The 25375-nt window shown below is 43.9% G+C and overlaps 1 protein-coding gene across 3 annotated transcripts; it reads left to right on the top strand.

The window, feature by feature from the left end:
• The first annotated feature begins 19570 nt into the window (after positions 1 to 19570).
• Positions 19571 to 25100, top strand: PENK (proenkephalin). Of its 3 annotated transcripts, none has more exons than XM_058668379.1 (4): positions 19571 to 19795; positions 19880 to 19939; positions 20323 to 20517; positions 24097 to 25100. In XM_058668379.1, the coding sequence occupies exons 3-4, from the start codon at positions 20380 to 20382 to the stop codon at positions 24760 to 24762; spliced, it is 804 nt and encodes a 267-aa protein (XP_058524362.1). In that variant the 5' UTR covers positions 19571 to 19795; positions 19880 to 19939; positions 20323 to 20379; the 3' UTR covers positions 24763 to 25100. The 3 variants fall into 3 exon arrangements, with proteins under 3 accessions (XP_058524362.1, XP_058524363.1, XP_058524361.1); XM_058668380.1 differs by having other exon boundaries at positions 19572 to 19795; positions 19880 to 19936; positions 20378 to 20517; XM_058668378.1 differs by having other exon boundaries at positions 19572 to 19795; positions 20377 to 20517.
• Positions 25101 to 25375: the final 275 nt, after the last annotated feature.

The raw sequence follows: 25375 nt of genomic DNA, 5'->3' as shown, positions 1-25375 counted from the left end.
ACATGCACAACCACTTCAGAAAAGTATAAGTTCGAATGATCCATAAATACATGAAAAGGTGTCCACTCATTTGTTCACATAAGTACAAAATAAAACAACAATGAGATGTCATTTCACATCCATTACAAGTAACAACTTTCATGACTGTAGTTGCAAATTTCAGTTGGAACTACTGTTGCATGGAGTGTTTGCCAATAACTGGTACAGCTCGAAGTGCCCATATCTTGCACGTGATAATCAAAGTACGTATACTTCCTGAACTACTTTCTAATGAAATCCATATGGGGACATTTCCTTAGCATTATTCATAATAGCAGTAACACAAATGTTTATAGTAAAGTAATGATCATAAATTGTAGTTACTCCAGAAAGCAATTAAAATGATTAAACTAGATTTACTTGTATTAACATGGATAAATCTCAAAATCATAACAATAACAGATGGACGCAGACAGCGTGATACTATTCAGTATCAAAACAGAACCATGTAAGTTTTATGACTATAAAAAATGAATATTTTAAGATAAAAATATTCACACACTTAAAAAAAGAGACTCTCTGAGGACAGAGATAGGAAATTTATATGGAGGATGAGTAGCACAATATACGTGTAATCCTGAAACAATGAGAGCTCTTAAGACATGGAAATGTGTCCATTCTATCTTGGTAGGAAGCATGTAAATATCATACAAATATCAGTCCCCCTGGTTTCCTGTATTTGCATGATGCAGTGAACATGGTGGGTCACAAACATTCAAATCCATCAATATTCTACAGTCTAGTGTCTGAAAGTCAAGTTTGTGTTTCATTTTCACACACTCAAAAATTACCTGTTGATTTCATAGGGAAATAGGCTGTAATATTTAAAAACTCAGATGCCTCTTGAGGCATAGCTCTCTTTTTGCAATGCTGGTGAACACTCAAAATGTTTTATTTGCACCAAACAGGAATTAACAAAAAATACACTGTAACTATTGCTTAACATGAACCAGGGTTTTGTGTTTTGTTGCTGTTATTTCAGAGAACACCAGCCAAAAGCTCCATTTTCTCATTTTGGCAATCTGGTTTGAAGAGAAACAATCTCCTATGTGCTTGTTCATTATGCTTTATTAAGTATCTGCCAGAAGATGACGCTTGTTTTGCAGTATGGAAGAAAGTCTAATCTTGAGGACAAAAATAGAATTTAGTAGCAAGCACTGCAATGAGATTGTACAGTCTAAGTGCAGTGGGAGATGGGTTACTGTTGGGGGTCAACCAGAGGCTTTTCCTAGCCTGGCCCTGGACATTTCTAGAGTCATATAGTCTGCACAGATCTAACAGCCAATCAGAAACAGAGAGGTTAGGAATTGGTGCTGTGGTGCAGCATATTAAGCTGCTAGTGTCCACTATGAAGAGTGTTCCATTTCCAATCCAAACCCCTGCTAATGTGCGTGGGAAAGCAGCAGAAGATGACTCAAGGGCTTGGGTCTCTGCTACCCACGTGGGAGACCTGGATAGAATTTCAGTCTCCTGGCCTCAACTTGACCCAGCCCTGGCCATTACAGCCATCTGGGAATGAACCAACAAGTTGAAGTAACTCTTTTCTCTCCTTTTCTCTCCTTCTCTCTCTCTTTCTCTCTCTCTTTCTCTCCCTCTTTTGTCTCTTTCTATCTCTCTCTCTGTAACTCTGCCTCTCAAATACATAGATCTTCAAAAGAAGAGATTGAGGGAGTTGATATTGTGGTACAGTGAGTAAAGCCACTGCCTGTGATGTTAAAATCTTAAATGGGCATTAGTTCAAGACACTACTGCTTCACTTTCAATCCAGTTCCCTCCTAATGTGCCTGGGAAAGCAGTGGATGATAACTCCTGCACCCATGTAGACTTCCCACCCAGATCTGAAAGGCTCCTGGCTTTGACAGCTGTGGCCCTTTGGAGAGTGAACCAAGAAATAGATTATCTGCCTCTTTATCTATAACTTTGTCTTTCAACTAAGTAAATTTTAAAATGAGGAGTTAATGGGTAAGTGTGACACTGATCTATCAGTCCCATGCTAAATACAGTGTTCACAACTACCAGGATAATCTTGAGAAGTGCCAGTGTCTAGCTCATTTGACAAAAGGGTAAACTGAGGCCAAAGAGACAGAGCCTCTCTAAACATTGATATCAGATGCTTTATAAACTTTTAGAGGCAAGAACAGACAGTACAAGACAGGTGGTCCAGAAGCTTTTACTGCCATGACCCCCATCAGGATGGCCACATCCAGTCCCCAGTTGCACAGCCAAACGTTCATAGCAGCCCAGGTGGAAGCCAGATCTGATTTCTAAAACAAGCTGGAAATCTAAATTTTATGTAAGCTCTCTGATTCTTAAATGCTGGAAATCAAGTCAAAACTGTGGAACACATCACATGAGCCAAACAAAACACATCGATGGGCCAAGTTCCAAGCTCTGGTCAGTATTTTGCAACATCTACCATAAAACACCAGTCTGAGGCCTGCTCCTGGCTGGTTTTTATGGCTCCTGAATGCAGGAAAAAGAAAACAAGCTCTGTTCAAAGCTGCTCCCAATGTCCAAGACATCTGAAATTAAATGTTCACTGCTGAGATCTGTTTTGATGAAAAGCAGCAGTTGGAAACAGTCTTTATACCTTTGAAGATCACAAAGCATACAGTTGACGGCCTGGCTCATGCAACAGAACACGGCCATTAGGGATCCGTTGTCAGACGTTGTGGTGGGAAGAAGCCAAGACTGACCACCGGGAAAGATCCCTCAGGGTCCTCCACAGAGCTCCTTTCCACCATCGTCCCACTTCCTCCTTGCCTTATCTCTCAGCTCTGTTCTCTCTTTTTGGGGTCACTGAGAGGTAGATGAAATAGACATTGACATGGAGGGATAGGGTAAAGAAAAAGTGCATAAGCAGGCTGACATTGACTCTGTTTCTCACTCCCCCATAAGCACTTGGCGTTTTCATCCTTAAAGCAATCTAGGGAAGGAAGTACACCAATGCACTCCTTGCAGACGAAGCTTGGCTGGATACACGGTTGTGCCAAGGCCACAACGAGCAGAGCTGGGCCAAACTTCCAGATACTTTGAACACAAAAGAGCCCCAAACCAGAGTCTTTTCCCTCCTCCAACTTGCAGTGTTTCGTCCTGCTTTCTTATGTTCCCTCTGTAAACGATACATCCTTTCCCATGTGCAGGGAGGCACACTGAGCTCACCTCTGTGACTGGTATTTTCTTCTGGAGGACTTCAAACCACCTGGAGAAAATGACCTCTGTCTTCTAACACATGGATCTTGGTAAAGCAGTGTTTTCTCTGCGTTTTATATGAAAAAATCCATCGTGTGGCGTGTGTAAGAGGTAGAGTTGTGTGATACAGGTGTGTATCTTAGGATTAGTTCATGCCAGATAATGTGCATGGCATGGTAAGGGAAGTAAGTGTGCGTGGCTAGTGACGTGTGTATGCCATGCTTGTATCTAATGTGTGATGAGTGTTTATGCAATGTGTGTGGGCAGCTTACATGAGTGACAGTGTAGTGTATGTGGTAGGCATTTCAGATGCAGTATGTTGAGATGTAAAAGGCATATGCAATATGTAGGGGCATGTGACATGTATATATCACATGTATTTGAGATATGGAGTGAATATGTGAAATGTGGTGTGGGATGTCTGAGGTTCGTGTTGTTTGGTATTTGTGTGCACATACATGCAATGTACTTGAGCTGTGATGTGTGTCCCTTGTACGTGGTGTGTGTGTTTAGGAGTTGTACATATGTGCTCTTTGTATGCATGACTGTGAGCATGACTTTCAAGGTGGCACTAAGAGAAAATGATTCAGCCCCATGGTCTGCGGCCCACAGTCTGCGGCCCCACGGTCCAACCCTCAGCCTGGGTCCATAACATGTAGTTTAATTTAATGGTCCAAAACATGAGAATCACAGTGGGGGCCAGGCCACAGTGCACATTGCTGCATCCCTGTCCTGGTATCCCTCAGCAGAGCCTCAGCAGGAGCCTTGGAAGCTGCCCAGCTGCAGATGTGAATGCTCTCCGGACAGAGGCAGTGCTGCCAGTGGAGGTTGCACATCCACATGTGTGGTCCAGGTAAGGAGTCTTGTTTGCACAGAGAACACACTCCCATATCCTCAGTGGATGCATGAAACCACAGATGATAACAAGCCCTGCAGCCCTAAAGAGTTTGTTCCTAAATGTACATAACTACAATCAAGTATAATTAAGCACAGTAAGGGAGTAACAACAGTAACTAACCAATAGCTAAGAACAAATAGAACAATTATGACAAATACTGTGCAACTGTGTTTTTTAATCTCCCTGCCTCAATATCTTGCTACACTAAACTATATTTTCTGCTTAAAGTTAACTAAAACTAATGGCAATTAATACTGCAGAAACAGCTAATGGAATTCTACTCTCTCAATTGCATGAATATACTCAAGACACAAGGAGAGAAAGACTTTGAATATAGCAAATATTATTTAATTATTTTTGGCATTAACTACATAAGAAAGTGGCAGGTCACCTTACCGTGCATGCTCACCACTCACACAGTCATGCTCCCACATACACAATCATGCACCCCAACACACACACACAAGCACAGTCACACACTCAAGTGAACTCACAAGGACCAACAGGCAATATGCCTTATGTTCTCAGCTTCTGCATTCATGTCCATCTGACAAGCACATGAAGCTTTCCAGAAACGTTCCCCAGTCTTTAACTGAACCATAGGATCAGCTGTAGCTTCCAATGTGACATAAACTGCTAAGCACTGCTGCCAGTGGAGAGTTTTCTTATGGTAAAAGATAATCGGCCTCTTCTTTTTTAAAATGAGGGGCATCTGAGGTTTCCTTGCTTGTTTAATGGCACTCTGGCTCAGATGGATTATCCCTGACATTACAAATAAGACTTTGTAGATGCAGATGCTTTTGATTGGACAGCACCTCCAACAGGTGGTCCTTAACAATCATGGACTGGAGCCTGACACCCATCTCTCAAACACATTTCCACAAATAAAGAATTTGGAAAGCCATACTTCCCCAGTTGTAAACTTCCCTATAATAAACAGCTTAATAATAATGAACAAGTGAGACAAAGCCAAAGTTGCAACATAGATTAAAGATGCAATGCACACCTCAGGACATTTTCTCTTCTGTACAAGTGATCATCCGTGTCCCAAGCCTGGGTGCAGTTTTCAGTGTTAAAAAAAAAAAATGATTCTCGGGGGAACATCTTTCAGTGCTTTTTGTATTGCTGTAGCAAAATGCCTAAGGCTGGATACTTTATATAAAGGAAAGAGATGTATTTAGCCCACAATTTGGAGGCTAAAAGCCCAAAATCAGGTGTCCCCATTAGTTGAGCCTCTGATGAGGGGCAACCATTCACATCACAATATAGCAGATGGCAGCATGGCAGGTGTGTGCACAGAAGAGAGATCACAAGGTAGAACAGGAAGCCCAAGAGCAAGAAAAATCTGGTCTTATAACTTTCTCTTGGGAGAACTAACTCATTCTGCAAGAAGAGCGTTAACACACCCCAAGGGTCATTTTCCCCCCAGTAGCCTAATTGGCTCCCACTAAGCCTCCTGCCTTTTACAGATTTGTTCACCTCACCACTGCCACACTGAAGACTACACAAACACAAAAAATCCTTGAGGAACACCCAAGCCACACAGAAGCCCTGGCTCATATTGCTCTTAAAATATTGCTGCTGCCTTTTGGATAGAAAGATCTTCTTCTCACCACCTATTCTTTCTTCTCTCTTCTCATTAACGATGCTATAATACAGAACAAGTGAACTGGTGGCAGTAAACCACTCAAGAAGCGGTGACAGTCTCCTTTGAAGACATAGACCAAGAGGAAGTAATGGGTTCCAGAGACATTAAAGAGGTGAAAGCACTACAATGCTGGGTGGATGTAGAGATTAAAGAGGCAGGGGTAGCATGGACAGTTTTGTATTTGAACCCTTAAGCCACAGAGTTCATAAGTTCACATGCCTCTAGGGGCCAAGCAGGTGACAAGTAGAGAGGGCCAGGATAGTGCTGACTGGAAAACTAGAACAGGCACGCAGAGTAACCACTCAGTGCCAGCCAGTTGGTGCCATGTCACAGCGAAGGCCAAAAGCTTCCACAGTTTTTTGCTTGCAGAAATCTTAAATGTCTTACAAAATGTATTACTTTAATAATCAGGATGCCTCATTATTAATTTTGACTATTAAATGTGGATTTTTTGTTATCAATACTGCATAGAGCAAGTATAATATGTTGAAGGAGTAGGGCTGGAGGCAGCCTGGAGCATCCAGGGTTAACCCTCATCAATTGCTGGTGACACTGCTCACCGAGTTTTATGGTTTGAAGTTTGTGTCCTCTCCAAAATTCTTAGTGAAACCATCTCCAATGAAGTGGCATTAATAGGCAAGGCCTTTAAGAGATATGTCAGGAAGACCTCTCTCTCATGAATGGGATGAAGACCACTACAAAAAGCCTTCACAGAATTTGCTTGGCCTTTCTGTCACATGAGGCCACATCATCATTTGGGAAACAGAGTAGAAAAGCTCTCACCAGACACCAAGCCTGCCAGCACTTTGATTTCCCAGTCTCTAGAATTTTAAAAACTTAATATTTCTTCTTCATAAATTATTCAGTCTCATATGTGCAGTTATAGGAGATAAGGAATGTCTTCTCTAGATTACTTATTAAAAATAAGGTAAATTCACAGTCTGGCTCAAGTACCATAGAAATGTAAGACTGAAGAGGAACCCACTTTCATTCTTTCCAACTGTCCCTCTAATTCTTGGATGCTTCTTCTTCCAGGATTCTCTGTGACCCTTAGATTCTATTCCCCTGTGAATGTTGTCCCAATCCTGAGGTGTGTCAGCTCCCAGCCCCATGCATCTGAGTATTGTTGCTCTATAAAAGGTAGTCACCACTCCCTTTTCTCTTTTTGGAGCTTTCCCTCCAGAGAAAGCACAGGGAGAATGTGATTTGACACTTCTCTTATTAAGAAGAACAATGGATAATTTGAACGCCGATCAAGTGTAGAAAAGGTTCGCATTTTTCATATCAAATAATTGTCAAATCACTTCACTCTGATTTTCAGATGTAGTTCAAGCTGTGAAAATCCCCAGAGTTTGAATTCTGAGCACTTCTTAGCTACGGTTTGTAAACTAAACTAAAATCAACTTGATTTTAAAGTGATACCTCATTCAAAAATTATTCTTGAGTGCCTATTACCTACAGCACCTGTGCCTACACGATGATAATGAAGTGGAATGGCATAGGGATCCATTCATACATATGAAGAGGAATGCAGAATCACTGCAATCTGAGCTAGAACAGCATTAATATTTCTAAGAGTTTTTCTTTCAGTAATAATATGACAGAATGAGTAACAATTAGAAATAAACTTTTAAACAATACCATTTCAAAAGGAGAAATCTTTGTGAAATCTTATTTCTTAAGACTGGGTCTTTTCAGTGGCTTAGAGCAGTGGGCGGCATTCCCAGATGCACATGGAAGATCTGGCAGTTCATTTGGGCCTACAGAGGACATCTGGTACAATAGCAGAGGAGGGAACACAGAACGAATTGGTTAACTACCCTGGCAAAGTACTGACAGCAAATATCTGGGTGAATGGAGACTCTAAGGTAGACCATGTTAGGCAATGGACCTTAATCTTGGATTGGCAAGATGGCAGCATTTCAGAATTATCGAAGCTACTTGAGCAGAACCCTTGGAGCATACTCCACATCGGGCACCCTGGGATGATATCAGCTGGTTGATCCCCATCTCCAGGTGATGAGGTGTTTGGGAGGCTCTATGTGGCTCCCCTCCCCAAACCCCACAACTCTCCCTTTTCCCAGACACAGAAAGAAGAAAAAAATTGAAAACAATAGTTTCACCCACTTTCTGCTATTTCTCAACCCTTCCCACCTTGATCAAGTATGTAAACATCAGAAATAAAATTTATAAATAAAAAAGAACTTTTTATTGGAGAGGCATATTTGCAGAGAGAAGGAAAGGAAGAGAGAGAAAGATCTTCCATCTGCTGGTTCATTTCCCAAACAGCCACAACTGGAGCTGAGCCCATCTGAAACCAAGAGCAAGGAACTTTCTTTCAGATCTTCAATGTGGATGCAGGGACCAAAGGTTTTGGGGCATCCTCCACTGCTGTTTTAGGCTACAAGCAAGGAACTAGATGGGAAGTGGGGCAGCCAGGACACAAGCCAGCACCCATATGAGATCCTGGCACTTGCAGGGGGAGGATTAGCATACTGAACCATTATGCTGGGCCTAAATTTGTGAAATTCTCAGAGGTATATTTCACAATGCCTGTATAATTTAAACTATGAGATATTACTAAAATAAAACAAAGATTTGAGCAAATTAGCAGATGTAGAATGTTCGTAACTGGAATACACGGTTATAAAGATTTCAGCTCTCCTGAAATTGATCTGCAGTTTGAATGCAACCCAGTTAAAGCCCTAGCACGATTTTTGTAGAAATTGATGAATTGATTCTAATATTAATATAGAAGTATGAATAATCTATAATAGAGAATTCATTAAAAAGCAGATTTGCAGTTTGGCTGTAAAGTCTAGTATAAAGCTGCCCTAATCAAGATTCTGTGTGGAACATGGGAATGAAGACATACTGAGCAATGGAACAGACTCACACGTGTGTAGTCAACTGATATTTTCTTACAAAGTTCCTAGGATAATTACCTGGAGAAAATACCCTTTTCTAGAACATTGCATACCTATTTTGAAAAAAAAAAAAAGATTAGTTCTTCTCTAATACCAAACACAAATGTTAACTAGACATATATCACAGACTTAAACATAGCAATTAAGAGTATAAAACAAATAGAAGAAAATAAAACAGCATCTTCACAACTTGGCAATAGATGATAGGATTCAAAATGCTTGATTTATAAAAAGGAAATCTGATAAATCGCAGACTTGGTTAAAAAAAACCACTCTGGTCTTCAAAAAACATGCTTAAGAAAATATTAAACAATATTCACAAAATGCCTTTATAGCAAAGAATTGCAGTGAGACTTAAAATAAACTTCAGGAAAATCTGACATGAAAAGATAAACAATCTAATTAAGACAGGAAAAATGTTTGAGTAAAAACATTAAACATATGAATTATCACAAAGTATATCACAAAAGCCCAACATTAATAGTATATTAGGGAAATGCACATTAAAACCATGTACTACCAACTGCACACACATCAGAATGAGTAAAAATTGAGAAAGTGTAATTTCCAGATGGCTCTCACTCACAGAGTGAATACAGAAATAAGAGAAGATTTGAAGAGATGATTAAAGTAGTTTTGCATGTGCTGTGTTTGAGGTGACTGAGGAACACACACATAAAGTGAGAGCGAGAGAGATTCTAATAGGCAGAGAAGGAGCCAGAACTGGAGAGACTGAGGACTGAATTATACTCAAAAAAGAAAAAAGTTCTAAGATGTCACTTGAGATGAGCCATGCGGGGCAGTGGTGGGGGGGGGGGAATATCCCTCTGGAACATTTCAGCAGCAGATAGAGGCAAAAAAAATCCAAGACAGAATAAAAAGGAACAACCCAAAAGGCCACTGAAAAACAACAGGGGGGATGCCTAGAAAGAGAAATGGGTGGTAGTAACCAGTCCTAAAGAGAAAGAAATGGCAAAGGGGCTGAAACAGATTACTGGATTTTTATCAAAATGTTATTAAAGTCTAATTTCACTAACATGGTAAGAATGAAAGCTAATCTTTAATGGAACCCGTAGTTCCTATGAGATGTTAGAGGGCGAATAGGACAGTTAGACTATCTGACTATAATCTTGGCTGTGAGGACAGAGTTTGTATAGAAGGAGGACCAAGAGGAAAGCCAGTATAGACTCGGGAATAATTTTTGTAAACGGCAGGGGCAGATGAGCAAGTTCAGAATTTCTGAGAATGCTTAAGGATGAAGAAGCAATATCAGAGAGCCCAAAATGGACAGCAAAAAAGAGCAAGAGGTAAAGCAGCACAGTGACAACAGGTGCCTGGAAGGCCACTCTCCTGAGGTCCCTGGCCTCTCTGCTGCTGCCCAGGAGGCTGCCCACCTACAGGTCTGAGTCAATCAGCACTCTTCTTCCTTCCTGTTGCTCTTCAGCTGCCTCTGCTCCATCCCACCAGGGACTTCTCATGTCAGACCAATTTCTTATCCATATCCCCTTCATATCAACCACTTCCTTCATTGACAATCTTCTCCTTCTGATCACGCTGCTTTGTCCCAGGGGCTTCTCTCTTGTCTTCTACTCTTATACAAATTCTGCCCTCCTGTGAGGCCTCTACATGTCCAGGGGCCAGCATGACTGGGACCTCTTACTTATCCTTGTTCCTTCTGCCAAACACAGAAGCACTGGAAATTAATACTACATAATGGTTACTTAGAAACATATTGTTCCATCTCTAAATATTTTAAAGTTTATCATCATTTTGTTACCACTAATTTAATTTTACTATGGTTTGAGAAAAACTTTCCATATATTTTTTTAAGATTTATTTATTTTTTGTCACAACGTCAGATATATAGATAGGAGAGAAAGAGAGAAAGATCTTCTGTCCATTGATTCACTCTCCAAGTGACTGCAATAACCAAAGCTGGACTGAACCGAAGCCAGGAGTCAGGAGCTTCTTCTAGGCCTCCCACGCAGGTGCAGGGTCCCAAGGCCATGGGCTGTCCTCTACTTCCTTCCCAGGCCATAGGCTGGGAACTGGATGGGAAGTGAGGCCACTGGGATTAGAACCAGGGCCCATATGGGATCCTCACACATTCAAGGCAAGGACTTTAGCTGCTAGGCCAACACGCTGAGACCCTGTAATTTTTATTCTTTGAAATTTTTACAATGTGTTTTTTATGACTCGGAATGTGGTTTTCCTTTGTGAATGCTGGATGTGAGCTTTAGAAGAATGTATGTTTTGCTGTTGTTGGATGAACTGATCTGTAGATGTTCATTATATCCAGTTGCTTGATGGTAGTGTAGAGCTCAGCCAAGTCTTGGCAGATTCTTTGCTTGCTGGACCTATTTCTAACATAGAAGTGTAGAAGTCTCCAGCTATAAGTGTATTCTACTTCTCCTGGTAGATCTGTCAGTCTTTATTTTATGTATTTTGATGTGCAACACATTAAGTTTTTTTATGCCTTCTTGGTAAAATCACTATTCGATCATTATTTAAAGTCCCGCTTTTAAAAAAAAAGTTTATTTTTATTAGGAAGAGTTTACAAAAAGAAAGACAGAGGGAGAGATCTTCCATTCACTGGTTCACTCCTTAAATGGCTATAATGGCCAGAACTGAGCTAATCCAAAGCCAGAAGCCAGAGATTCTTCCAGGTCTTGTATGTGATTCAGGGGCCCAAGGACTTGGGCTATCCTCCCCTGCTCTTCCAGGTCATAAACAGGGAGTTAGATGGACAGTGGAATAGCCGGGACTTGATGCAATGCCTGTAGGGGATGCTACCATGGCAGACAGAAGCTTAGCCTGTCACATGTCAGTGCTGGCCTCCTACTGTCCCTCTTTATCTGTGATAAGTCTCCTTGCTCTGAAGCCTTCCTTGACAGAAATTAATACAGCTACTCCCAATTTCTATTGATTAGTTTGCATGTAATTTTTTCAATCTATTTGCTTTTTTCTCTGTAGTGAATTCATGTCTTTATCGGCTTTTTGTGGTATGATTAATCAAAAAAGACAATCAAAAAAGTTCCTATAGAATAGAATTAAAAGATACGTTTAGTTTTGTGCCACAAAAAAAAAAAATGAAAATGTGCTTATAAGGGGTCTTCAAAAACTTCTTTTACCTGATTACTTCTAACCCATATGTTTGAATATGTAAAGCAGATTTCTTATAGACAATATAGCTGACAAACTGTCCTTTAAGCAGCACATTTGGAACACTGGTATTTAGAATAACTATTGTTGTTCTTGGATTAGTATCTACCAAGTTTTTTATTGTTTTCTCTTTGTTGCCTTCTTGTATGTTCTCTTTCTGCCCTTTGCAGTTTCAACTGAGCATTTCAACTGAGTCCATTCGCTGCCCCGTTAAATACCTGTAATGATTTTCCTGACATTTGCCCCAGGTTCTTCAATATTATATTTACAACCAATCCAAACTCACTTCCAAATAGCACCACACCATTTCACAGGTTCTGGACCTTATGATAAAAATATAATCCTAATTCCTCTCTCGCTGCTGTCATTTAACTTACACATACATTTAGGTACATACATAAATATATGTACTCAAAGACTTGTTACTACTATTCTTAAAAAGCTATTAGCTATGGGCCCGGCGGCGTGGCCTAGTGGCTAAAGTCCTCGCCTTGAATGCCCGAGATCCCATATGGGCGCCGGTTCTAATCCCGGTGGCCCTCCTTCCCATCCAGCTCCCTGCTTGTGGCCTGGGAAAGCAGTCAATGACGGTCCAAAGCTTTGGGACCCTGCACCCGCGTGGGAGACCTGGAAGAGGTTCCTGGTTCCAGGCTTCGGATTGGCGTGCACCAGCCCGTTGCGGCTCACTTGGGGAGTGAAACATCGGATGGAAGATCTTCCTCTCTGTCTCTCCTCCTCTCTGTATATCTGACTGTAATAAAATAAATAAATCTTTTTTTAAAAGGCTATTAGCTATCATATTAGTCAAGAATAATTCAAAAAGCTTAAGAATAAATAAATTATAAATGCACAAACTTTTGAAAATAATAAGTTTTAATAATGAGGAAAGATGTCCTCATTTATTCCTTCTCTGAAATCCTCCGATCTGTAGATCCAAAAGTTACTTTCAAAAATTTCCTTCTCTTTAAAATTTCTTTTAAAATTTCTCAAAAGGCAAGTTTGCTGGCAACATGCTCCCTCCATTTGTGTTGGCCTGGTAAGGACTTGATTTCTGAATTTCACTTTAATAGGAAGATAACAGAACACAGAATTCTACATTTTGAGAGTTTCTTTCTTTCTTTCGATATTTACATATTGTGCTCCAGTTGTTTCCTTGCATGATTTTTCAGAAAAAAAAAGAGTCAGGCATAATTTCTACTTTTGTGTTTGTTTGTTTGCCTGTTTGTTTCTGTTAAGTAGGTTTTTCTTCTGGCTTCTTTCAGAAATTTTTTCTTATGTTTGATTTTCTGCATGTTAAAAGTAGCATACTGGAGCAGGCACAATGGCTCAACTGACTAATCCTCTGTCTGCAAGTGCCAGCATCCCAGTTGGGCGCTGGTTTGTATCCAGCCGCTCTACTTCCCCAGCAGCAGAGGATGGCCCAAAGCCTTAAGATTCTGTACCTGCATGGGGAACTTGGCAGAAGGTCTTGACGCCTGGCATTGAATCAGCTCAGCTCCGGCTAGAGAGTGAGCCAGCAGATGGAAGATCTTGCTCTTTGTCTCTCCTCTTCTTTTTTTTTTTTTTTTTTTTTTTTTTTTTTTTTTTTATTACAGCCAGATATACACAGAGGAGGAGACACAGAGAGAAAGATCTTCTGTCCGATGATTCACTCCCCAAGTGAGCCACAACGGGCCGATGCGCGCCGATCCGAAGCCGGGAACCTGGAACCTCTTTCGGGTCTCCCACACGGGTGCAGTGTCCCAATGCATTGGGCCGTCCTCAACTGCTTTCCCAGGCCACAAGCAGGGAGCTGGATGGGAAGTGGAGCTGCTGGGATTAGAACTGGAGCCCATATGGGATTCTGGCGCGTTCAAGGCGAGGACTTTAGCCGCTAGGCCACGCCACCAGCCCATTGTCTCTCCTCTTCTATGAAAATCTTTACAATTAAAATAAGTAAATCTTTAAGAAAAGAAAATATTGCTTCTTGGCATTTTGGCTAAGATCAGTGAATAAAAGAAAGTAGCACGCTTACCTGTAGTTTCTGTAGTGTTTATGCTGCTCCATGATGCCTGACCTTTTGAGATCCATAGTTTAATACTCATCTGACATCAAACTGGAGAAATGTTCACCTGTGATTATTAAAATACATCTCGTGTTTCTTTCTTTCTCTTCTTTTGCAATTCTCATCAAATGTGTGTTACAACTTTTTATGGGCACCCAGTTCTTGAATACTCAAGATTTTCTTTTCAGCCTTTTTGTTTTTTCAGTTTTGACAGTTTCTATTTGTTTATTTGCAAACTCAAAGACTGTTTTCTCAGCCATTTTTAGTCCAGCAATCAAAGGCATTTTTCATTCCTATTACAGTGCCTATAACCTCTGCCATTTCATTTTTTTCATAGAATTTCTTTCTGCTTACATTGCCTGTTGTCTATCTCATTCATTAGATTCTTTTTGCATTTTAATTACATTTGTTTTAAATTCCTGATCTTTCAGTTCTAGTGTCCCTAACATGCTGAGTCTGGTTTCTATCGCTACTCTGTCTCTTTGCACTGTGTTTTGCTTGCTTGTAGGCTTTGCAGTTGTTGTGTGCTTAAGCTGCTCTGTCTTCAGTGGAACAGAGTGGCTGAGGTGGGCTGGAGATGGCTTTCTCCTTACCATTTGGCCACAGTAAGTTTCTGATAAAACCCTTGCACTCAGGTTAGTTTCATTTTATGGGCAAATGTTAAGAAAATCAGAATGTTTTGGAGTTTATCAAAACTGTTTCTTTCCTCCCTCCCCTCCTGGAAGTGTAAAGGAAATATTCCACAATATTCACTGTGAAGACAATTTTGAGCTCCTGGGGACAAAACTCACAATCCAATTGGGTGTCTCCGGAATTTTTATTTCAGGTTTGTCACCCGTGAACCTCCAGGAGTTTGTGAGGAGGTAGGAGGGTGACAGTGGTAGCCATGTCAGCACTGGTGTCCTGGAGGTTTGCACTTCAGAGCAAGGGAGTTCTGCTTCTCCACAGACTTCAACACAGATCCTCTCCAATTCAGGAAGCCAGTAGTGGTCTTCTCTGTGAACTCCACCTCTCCGATAAGTTTAAGAAGTCTTTGCGGCCCAGCCTGGTGACCAGTGGCCAAAGTTCTCACCTTGAACATGCCGGGATCCATATGAATGCCGGTTCTAATCCCGGTGGCCCCGTTTCCCATCCAGCTCCCTGCTTGTGGCCTGGGAAAGCAGTCCAGGATGGCCTAAAGCCTTGGGACCCTGCATCTGGGTGGGAGACCTGGAAGAGACTCCTGGCTCCTGTCTTCAGTTCAGCGAAGCTCTAGCCATTGCAGTCACTTGGGGAGTGAATCATCGGACAGAAGATCTTCCTCTCTGTCTCTCCTTCTATCTGTCTAACTGACTTTCCAGTAAAAATAAATAAATCTTTTTTGAAAAAAAAATTCTTGTAATTTGTTCAGCTTTTTCCCTTCAAGCTCAGCAGATGTCTGGGCTCTTTCCCTCTATAAGTTTATGAAAACATTTCGACTTTTTGAATCCGTCCTAGGCACAATAGAGCTACAAGAGATGTAGTGACAGGCAGGAATGTCATTTTTATAAAGAAGGATTTTGCTGGCAATCCACACAAATTTTTGTTTTATGGATCATATGCAAAAAAAAATTCCCTTAGAAACCTGAAAAAAAAAAATCCTTAAGAATCTGTTGACTGGAGTCATTGTGTTTCATTCTAGTGATCCATTGTCACTCAAAATCTGTTTAGAACTTCCTTCTAGCACAGCTTCAGAGGTGCAAATTATTTCTTAGGTGATTTTTTTCCCATTCATTAACTTGATTAATATTTTGAGTTCTTTCTATGTTGGTCCGATGAGCAGAATCTGAAATATGACTTTAGAAATGACCAAAAGAAAAATCAAGACCAAGTTTTTATATAAGATTAGTGCCCCAAAAAGCAATACAACCTTTAACATGTGTGTTTCTCTTGTGGCTAAAAAAATTCCTCAGGAAACTTCCCCAAACTATGATTAAAAATCATACTACTGAAGAAATCCTGTCTTTGGTTGGATTCATAGTCAAATCTTCTTTTAATTTAATAGATCATAATATGTCTTGCTTTATTCATTATCTAGCTATTTGTGCATGTTAGCAAACTTGATCTTGTCCGTGCCTGAGAGCTGCGACCAAATTTAGGAAGTTTGTACTGATTCTCTCTACAGTTACACTGTGCCGTCAGTATGTCTGACAGCCCTCGTCTGCTTCTCTCTCATTCTCCCCTGAGCGAACGCTGTTTCTCAGACACACTCACACATTTTCTATGATTTAAGTTCCATTTAAGGCAACCTACTGCAGATTAACTTTTCTTTCAGGGGTTATGCTGTGTTTCCTGGCTTTGGGGAAATGAGGAGGTCATGCGCGCACACAGCTATATCACACCCTCAAAGCCGCTTGTCCCCACTCCTCTTACAGCTGCGCGGCTGCCCTGTGCCAAAGCAGTCGGGGAAAAAAAAAAGCCCCAGTTACAGCAACACATCACGGCAATGTATCCAGCTCACAGCACCCCATTTCAAAAATTGTGTACCTAGGATTACAGCTGAAAACAGACACCTTCTCCCTGCCCCTGACGTGATTCCAAATGTCAGAGACACCAGAGCATGCTTTTATGCCGAACCATTATGCAATAAACAGAGTGTGTGTGTGTGTCGGCTTCCACTCTGGCTGCTACAGCAAGGTGGAGGGAGAAATGACTATGGGTGACAGACAGGTGTGGTGGGGCAGCAAGGGGAAGGGTCGGAGGAGGATGGGGACCCTGGAGGCTGTCACCCAGTGAAAGGAAGAGGACACTTGGAGGGGATTTTAATCCTTCCATGGGGCTCCCAACCGCCTGAAACCTGAGCAAACCACCACTTCTCATAAGGACCTTCAGAGCCTCAACAGGCACTGTCTGGGCTGAGCACACAGGGTTAATGCTTGGGACCCAAGGATCTGAAACATCTAGATTAGAGTCTTTAGCACAGATTCTCTGCTTTCTCCTGAGTTTGATTTCAAGAGCACACAACTGCAAGCTCTATTTGTTCCTGAATATTTTAAAAGATTATGAAAAACTGAATTGTTAAGACTCCTTGCCACCAACCAAATATGAAGAAGGAAACAAAAGCGCATCTGACTTTTCTCTTTAAAGGCTGATCCAGGAAAGTGCTGGAGAAGACTACCAGTGATGCGAGGGTGTGTGAATCAGGCCCAACGCCCACCACTTGATTCACTCAGCCAGTCAGTGCCGAGTCTAGGCTTCTGGGTTAATCCAAGACTAAGCAGCCTTGCACCGCAGCCTGTCTTTTTCTTCCCTTCTCTCTGACATTTAGAGTCTCAAGGGAGGGCCGATTGTGGTAGCCTAGTGTCTAAAGTCCTCATCTAGCATGTACCAGGATCCCCTTTGGGCACTAGTTCTAATCTTGGCAGCCCCGCTTCCCATCCGGTTCCCTATTTGTGGCCTGGCAAAGCAGTCAAGGACAGCCCAAAACCTTGGGAGCCTGCACCCACATGGGAGACCCAGAAGAGGCTACTGGCTCCTGACACTCAGCTTCAGATCAGGCTCTCTGTCTCTCCTCCTCCTCTCTGTATATCTGACTTTCCAATAAAAATATATAAGTCTAGAGAAAGAAAGAAAGAAAGAAAGAAAGAAAGAAAGAAAGAAAGAAAGAAAGAAAGAAAGAAAGAAAGAAAGAAAGAAAGAAAGACCTCATGCAGAACAGTATGGAAGACATCACTGGGTTGGGCATAGCTGCTGCTGTCCAGCCCGAATGGGTCAGGGAGGGAGGGTGTCCCTTGGGTCTCAGGTTTTCCCATCTATGAATTGAGAAGGATTAAGTCAGCCTTAAGATTCCTTCCAGACTTTGACTTCTACTTTTCCAAGGAACCTTTGTGTGTCCAGTGTGTCTAGGCCGGTGCACACTAAGGAAGCACCGCTTGACATGGACACACACACCCCTCGGCCTCCTGCCCTGGACTATGTTTTTTTGAAATTTGCCGTTGCTTTCCTGAAGTATGCACTAGGTCAAATCTAGCAGATCTTCTTTAACATAGAATGTGCACAGCAGTGCAGTGGCTTTGGCTTTGGTTAAAGCCCAGTCACGACGTGGAGGAGAGCTTTAGCTGGAGACAGGTACAGGCTCTGCTTTGAGCTGGAACCAGGTTAGCCACTGGATGGGAGTCCATCAGCCTTCCTAACAGAAAGGGCCTAAAAGCTGCAAGGGAAACGTTATGCGTTTCCGGTAAAAAAGATAAAGCTGGCTCCTTGGGACTGTGCGGGTCTCTCTCACGCCCCCATTGCTAGGGCCAGGTGCCGCCCTCAGGTGCGGTGTCCAGCCTCGGCACCCTGTAACCCCCTGGGAACCCCAAGACCCAAGCCAGATCCCTGTGCGCGCCACCCACCTACGCAGGAGCGCGCTGCCCTCTAGTGACCGACATGGAAGATGCAGAGTGGCCGCAGCTAGCCAAGGAGACTGCGGGTTCCCGCGACGGTTGAAATGGTGGCAGGTCCTTTGAGGGGAGCCAGAAAATCCTGGTATTCTTTCCTTAAGCTCTGAAGCGGTTTCTGGTTTTCCACTGTTCTGAGGCAGGGTGGTGGGTGGGTGGGTGGGTGGGTGGATAGCTGATCACGAAACAGATAAATATATAGATAATAAATAGGTAAGAGACAGATGAGAAAGAAGATACACAGTAAGATATAGATGATGATGATAGACTGATAAATAGATACAGACGGATGAAAGATGAAGACGGATAGGCAGATATAGATAATAGGTAATAGATATAGATCTTAGATCATGGATAGGCCTAAGGAGGCAGACACACGGAAATGTGGATGACTAGAAACACGATTCTGAGTGCCTGCTGAATGACACAAAGCTAAGTGATTTCGTCGCTTATTTCATGTGATTGTCTCCGGAACACGGAGATATATTAACTGTCCCTATTTTCCAAATGGGACCACCGAGGCCTCAGAGAACGTAGGCAGCGTTCCTGTTCGCAATTCTTGGCAGAGCCAGGAAGTCGGAGCAGGGGCAGGCGGGGAGTCCCAGCCTTCACCGTCGGCTCTCCCCCCTCTCCCCTTCCTCCCACTCTGTGCGCAGGCTGGGCGCCTTGACTCAAGCCCTGGCGCCCCGGGAACCGCGTCCCTTCCACCGCACTCCCGGCGCGCTGACATCACAGCTGCCAGGCACCTGCTGTTGCTCATCAGAAACCCTCCAGGGCTCAGGGAACTGACCGGTCCCTCCCGCCTACCCAAAGGGACCTCTTTCCAGGTTCACTTCTTTAGCCAAGGGCCACACTAACAGGAAAGGAGAAATGTTAAGATTCCCAGAAAGTTTCAAGCATGTATTTCTACGGCCACTGCTAGCTGACACTGTTAGCTCCAACTGCAAAGAACTCGAAATCAAAACGGCTCACAGACGGCTCAATGACGACACGGGGGATGGCTGTGGTTGTGGGGACCCACAGGACCCACCACGGTGCCCCCTGGAGGAGGTGCCAGTGGTCTCGGACCAGTCAATTCCCCGTTCCCATACGCCCCCACTTCGGAGCCCACCCTGTAGCCTACACCCCCACAATGCAATCTCTGTGACTTCTTGAAGGGAAACCTGACTTAGTCCCTCGCCACCGTCTACCCCACCGACTTTCTGTCTGCCCGGAGCTCTTCACGGGAGGCCAGATGACCTCCCCAGGAAGCACCCCCCTCTCAACTCCCCGCACGCGGGCCGCAGCGGCGCGGGGCGACCCCTCCCGCCCGGGCGTCGGCGCGGGGCTGGCGTAGCGCCTGCGTCAGCTGCAGCCCGCCGGCGATTGGGGCACACTCGCCTCCTTCGGTTTGGGGCCAATTATAAAGTGACTCCAGCCTCGGCTGGCCCCGGGACAGCGAGGCAGGCGTTTCGAGCCCCGCAGCGCGGCCCGTGGCCCGCGACGGTGAGGCCCGGCCGCGCGGCACGCCCCAGCCAGCTTTCCCCCGACGCCTGCCCTGCTTACACCTGCCTTCTGTCTTCCTTCTAGAGTGGTGTCTGGAACCCGTTTTTCCAACCCGCCGGCTCCATTCGAAGAGCGTCAGCTTAAGTGAGTTTGCCCAAAGGTCACCTTCGTGGCGTGGGTTTTGGGGGGTGTCTACCTGCTTTGCTTTACTCCTCGTTTTCTTGCACGAGCTCCCCAACTTCGTTGCTCTCATCCCGGCCAATGCCATGTCTGCCCAGGAGTGCTCACTAGCCCTCCATCCCGTGCGTGCTCACCAGAATCCGGCCATGGGCAGCGGACGCGCAGGAGAGCAGGTGCCTAGGGAACAGCCGTGCCTCCCTGAGACCTGAGAGGTGGTTTGAGCCTTTCTCAGATCTCCCTACATGGTCTTCTGGGTGGGGGTCGAGGGATCTGGAAGGAGCGTCCCTCCGGGGTCTTGCTCAACGACGCCCCCAGCCGGGTTTGTCGTGACAATTGTTGCTTCCAAGGGACAGGTTCCGCGTTTGGACCGGCTGCGAGCGCGCGTCCTTCTCTCTCTTCAGTCCATGGCGCGGTTCCTGAGACTTTGCACTTGGCTGCTGGCTCTCAGCCCCGGGCTCCTGGCGACCGTGAGAGCAGAATGCAGCCAGGACTGCGCGACTTGCAGCTACCGCCTGGTGCGCCCGGGGGACATCAACTTCCTGGTGAGTGTTAGGCGTCTGGACCGAGGGAGTAAGTGGGTGCCACAGTCCAGGAGCAGCCCGGGGCTGGTCGCGCGGTGCCTATGGTTCTTACACGCTGTCTGAGCTGCTGCGGCGGGAACCCCTGATGGCTCTGCTCTGCTCCAAAACGTTGACCCGGGTCCCTCCCGGGCTCTCAATTTCGGCGACCCGCGACCATCCAGAAATCGTTCGGGGCGGCAGTGCCCCCGTACCAGGCAAGTTTTGATCCTGGAGCTTCGGGAGCTCGAAAGGTGCTCTTTTTACGCGGTTGGACTCTATTCAGACACCATTGGCAGCGACTCCCAACACAGCCAACCTGGGGGGCCCCCAACACGCAACCATCTTCCCTTGCCTTCTCTGCAACACTGTTTTTAAGTTTTATGTTAGTAACATTTTCGTCTCTGTTCGGGGTGTTGTATTTCTTTGGCACACTTAACCCAGGTTCAGTCGCAGCTTTACCTTCGCCAGGGCATGAGAGTGGGCAAAGGGTAGGAACGGAGATGGGGAGAGGAGGTGGAAACCAGCTGACTGGAGGAAACGGCGTACCTGCCCTACAGGCAAGTGAAGGCAGAGATGCAGCTCCTGTCTCCACTGCACTTCTGTGATAAGAATGAATTGCAATTAATCGAGGTGTGAGAAGGACACGCAGAGATAGCCAGCATCCAAAGAGGCACAACAGTCCAAAGCTCAAGTATACTGCAAAGGAATCTGGAGTGCGAGGTGAGGACAAGCAACTCTGATTCTAAACCCGGTCCAGGGGCCCTTTGAGTCCTCCCTGGTGTGCCACTGAACCAGAACTGGAGACCTGGAAAACTTCCTTTTACCGAGCACCCTGGAGGATTCCTTTGCACTGCTGTTGATAGTGTGTGACGACTTTAAAATTCAGTAGGGAGTAAGGGCATATTAATCCAAACTGACTGTGGCATTACTTGAACCTTTAAAAACATTTTGCATTGTGTAGCTGCTTGTCACGGAGATAAAAAAAAAATTAAGGAAAGCCAGATTCCACCATCTCCAGTGCAAGTGAAATGTTTGTTCCTCTGAATATACGGGTCACCAGATCTGTTTCAGAATTTGATGTGTATGAACTTGGACTCACAGAGAAGGCACCTACCTGATAGAATTGTTTACTTGAACAGTGAGAAAAATGTTCCATCTTAGAAGATGCAACCCCCCTCTTCCCATCTTCTTTCTCATGTAGTCAGGAGCTCTCAAACCATGTCTAGAAACGGAAGGAGTACTTCCACCATGAGGAGAAACCCTAGGTGGAAAGAATTCTGTATATAGAAGGAGGGAAGCTCTATACAGACCATGCAGCTGATGCCACGCCTGGTGATGTAATTGCCTCTGCCCTCTCCTGGACAAGCATGTGGCTCAGCCCTATACCAAGTGCCCTCTGTCATCTACATATAGGTTATGTGTGCTCTAGCAAAATTTTTCAGTTTGCACCGTCTGGCCTCAAAGTGCTATCAGACTGGTATTTGGCGATGCCTGTTCTCATGCCCATTATATACTCAATCTGCTTACTTCGCCATGTTCCCAAAATGCTGCCAATCTTCCTTTACTGTTGTCCTTGAGCAGAACACATTAGGCAGCAGTTTGGGGGTGAATGAAATTGTGTCTTCTCTCCCTCCTCCCATTCTCCCCTCATCTTTTTAAAGGATGGTAGGAGTTGGTGTTGGGGAAATGCAAAGAAAAGCTAATGGCTCTTTGAAAATTTTTGTTATTGCTTTGATTTCGATACAGATGAGAGCAGATGTAGTATAAGCAACTTGCAAAGACATAAACAATAAGCAACCCTCAATTTAAAAAGTAATCTAGCATTCTGAATAATAAATAATTTGTTTCTGTGTTGGAACTACATTTGGTGTTGTAATTTTCTCAATGAAAAAAGATTGAGTTATAGACTATGTTAGAATTAGAGCAGCTCTGGAATTTTTTGCTTGGATGCAGTAGACAAAACAGAAATGAGCTTGACTAGGAAAAACATTCTGTGTAAAAATCAATGTAAGAGGTACTTATGGGGCTTTTACCATGGGGAAGACACCTGAGTTTCATGCTGTAATGGACGCAGAAATGAGCAGGCATGCCATGGCTTGCATCCAAATAGAATCTTCCATTTCTAGAATTCGGAGTACAGTAAACACCACATGGGAGAAGACACGCAGAAGGATGTAGAGGTCATACCAAAAAAATCCCTGATTTCGTTTGAGTGTGTGATTCTGATTGTCATAAATCACTTTTGATGGAATTCCAAATCATAAGAAATTCAAAGCCTTGCTGGTAGTATGCTCACCATTCATGTTTGGCAACAAGATCATGTAAATATGCCTTTGGAATGGAAATATCCTTACCCCTTGAACATCTTAAGCTTTTTAATGATATTTGACTTCTTAATCAGACATTAGAACTAAAACAGGATCATTTTAATTAGATAATCTTTTGCATACTTAGGCCTTTAATTTTCTTAGACATAAAACTTAAATAACCATTCAGAGCTGCTTCAATAGATGTCCTAGACATTTTGGTGTGTGAATATTATGTTGTCTTTCATTGTGAAATTGCACATGAATTTAATATGAGCTAATATACCCATATATTATTAAATACCAGTAAAGAGACAGAGTTTTCTTGCTAATGCAAGGGTCAATAGCCTAGTTTCCATGAATGCATTTCAAAAATTTCTAAAATGCTGAGAAGCAGCAAATAGAGTTTATAATTGTTCATATAATATTAGTACTTTTTCTAATATTTTTGTCTAATCAAGTAAATCTTAATATCACATTATTAGAATGTACTAAATCTTCCAGTGGATTGATCTTATTATGGCGTAATCAAAAGGAAACAGGTTTGAACTAATCATTGGTATGCCATCAAATAATAGGATTTTCTTTGAAAAAATGATTTCAAGAAAATAGAGGAAAAATACAAAAATTTCATTTCATGAAAATCATTCTTATTAGGATCAAATACTTCATAAGATTTGAGTTTTCAGAATTTCTTTGGTTTTTAAACTTGTTTGTATGTATCATTTTTCTCTGGTATTCGAACAGTTTTGCTAGAATTTTGATTTAGGATAGCTTTCTTATAAATATTGACACAAGAAATCATATTAATCATGTTATTAATAATGATTCTACCTGTGAGACAAAGAAGATAGAAATTTGAGGAAATGTTCCAAATTAAATAGAAACTTCTGAGAAAACTTCTGACAATATGACTCCAGCAGTAGGGCATTATCCTGTGAAGAGCGGCCTATCCAAATTAAAACCAAGTGGGGAACAGCTTCTGAAACATGGAAATGGCACCGTATATATGACATTTCTGATTGGATTCAGTTCATCGCCTGGTTCCTCCTGCCCCCTTTCTGATTTTCACTGATTTCACTGCTCTTTCGCTGTACTCCGGGTGATTGAAAAGTGCAAGGAGACAGTGGAGATGAGCTGATTTTATGGGAGTCAAAGAGAATCGGGTACCCTCACCACTACCCCCCACACACACACACACAAGTTGGCTAAAAGAAACCCAGAGCAATTTTTTCCCCTCACTTGTTTCCCCCAGGCTTGCACGCTGGAGTGTGAAGGGCAGCTGCCTTCTCTCAAAATCTGGGAAACCTGCAAGGATCTACTGCAGGCCACCCAGCCCGAGCTTCCCCAGGAGGGAGCCAGCTCCCTCCGAGAAGGCAGCCGACAGGATGACGGCCACTGGCTGGCCAAGAAGTATGGAGGCTTCATGAAGAGGTATGGGGGCTTCATGAAGAAAACGGATGAGTTTTATCCCTTGGAGCCGGAAGGCGAGACCAACACAGGCGAGATGCTGGGCAAGAGGTATGGGGGCTTCATGAAGAAGAACGCGGACGAGGAGGAGACCCTGGCCAATTCCTCGAACCTCCTGAAGGAGCTGCTGGCCACAGGCGACAGCCACGACAGTGGCCACCAGCACGAGGGCGGCGACCGCGAAGAAGAGGTGAGCAAGAGGTATGGGGGCTTCATGCGGGGCGTGAAGAGAAGCCCCGCAGTGGAAGACGAGACCAAGGAGCTGCAGAAGCGTTACGGCGGTTTCATGCGCAGGGTGGGCCGCCCCGAGTGGTGGCTGGACTACCAGAAGCGCTACGGGGGCTTCCTCAAGCGCTTCGCCGAGGCCCTGCCCTCGGACGAAGAAGGTGAGGCTTATTCCAAAGAGGTCCCCGAGATGGAAAAGCGATATGGAGGGTTCATGCGATTTTAACACCCTTTTCCTGTGGGTGACCCCAGCCTCTTCCCACCCTCATCCCTACCCGCGCCCGAGCTCCCCTCTTCCCGCCTGGGAAGCCACCTCGTGGATCGTGTGGTGTTATCATGTGTTGCTTGTTCCCTGTGTTTGCCTTGTCTGGCTACCTCTGCCGTCCGACCATTGACATTGGCCGTGCTGGCTTTTCCCCAAGGTCTTCAAGCTTGGCTTTTGTCTCTCGCTCTCTTGTTTTTCCTGTCAAAATAGTTCTGTTACTCTGTTCCTTGTTTTTGATCAACCTCACTCAATGCTTCCTTGTATATAAACCTAATAAACTTGTTACCCCAACGGCATAACATTGGTGTGAGTCTCTTCCTCTGCAAGGCCCTCACCCACCTTTGCATAGCCAGTCCTGGACTCAGAGATTGTAAACTCATTTGCGCTTGACAGCATAGCCGCTGGCGTCCCTCTTTTCCTCCAGAAACTGTGAAAACATGTTGATTCCATTCCTCAGATGTAAAATCGTGGATAACCAGATCCTCTGGGCAGTTTCTGGAGATGAGATAGATGAACAAAAAGCAAAGCCCATTTAGGGCACTTACGGTGCCCAGATGTTAAGGAAACCTGTGTT

This window comes from Ochotona princeps, chromosome 9, assembly GCF_030435755.1.
Source record: "Ochotona princeps isolate mOchPri1 chromosome 9, mOchPri1.hap1, whole genome shotgun sequence".
NCBI classification, from domain to species: domain Eukaryota; kingdom Metazoa; phylum Chordata; class Mammalia; order Lagomorpha; family Ochotonidae; genus Ochotona; species Ochotona princeps.
The sequence above is the reverse complement of the archived record's forward strand: the minus strand, read 5'-3'. Positions and strand labels throughout refer to the sequence as shown.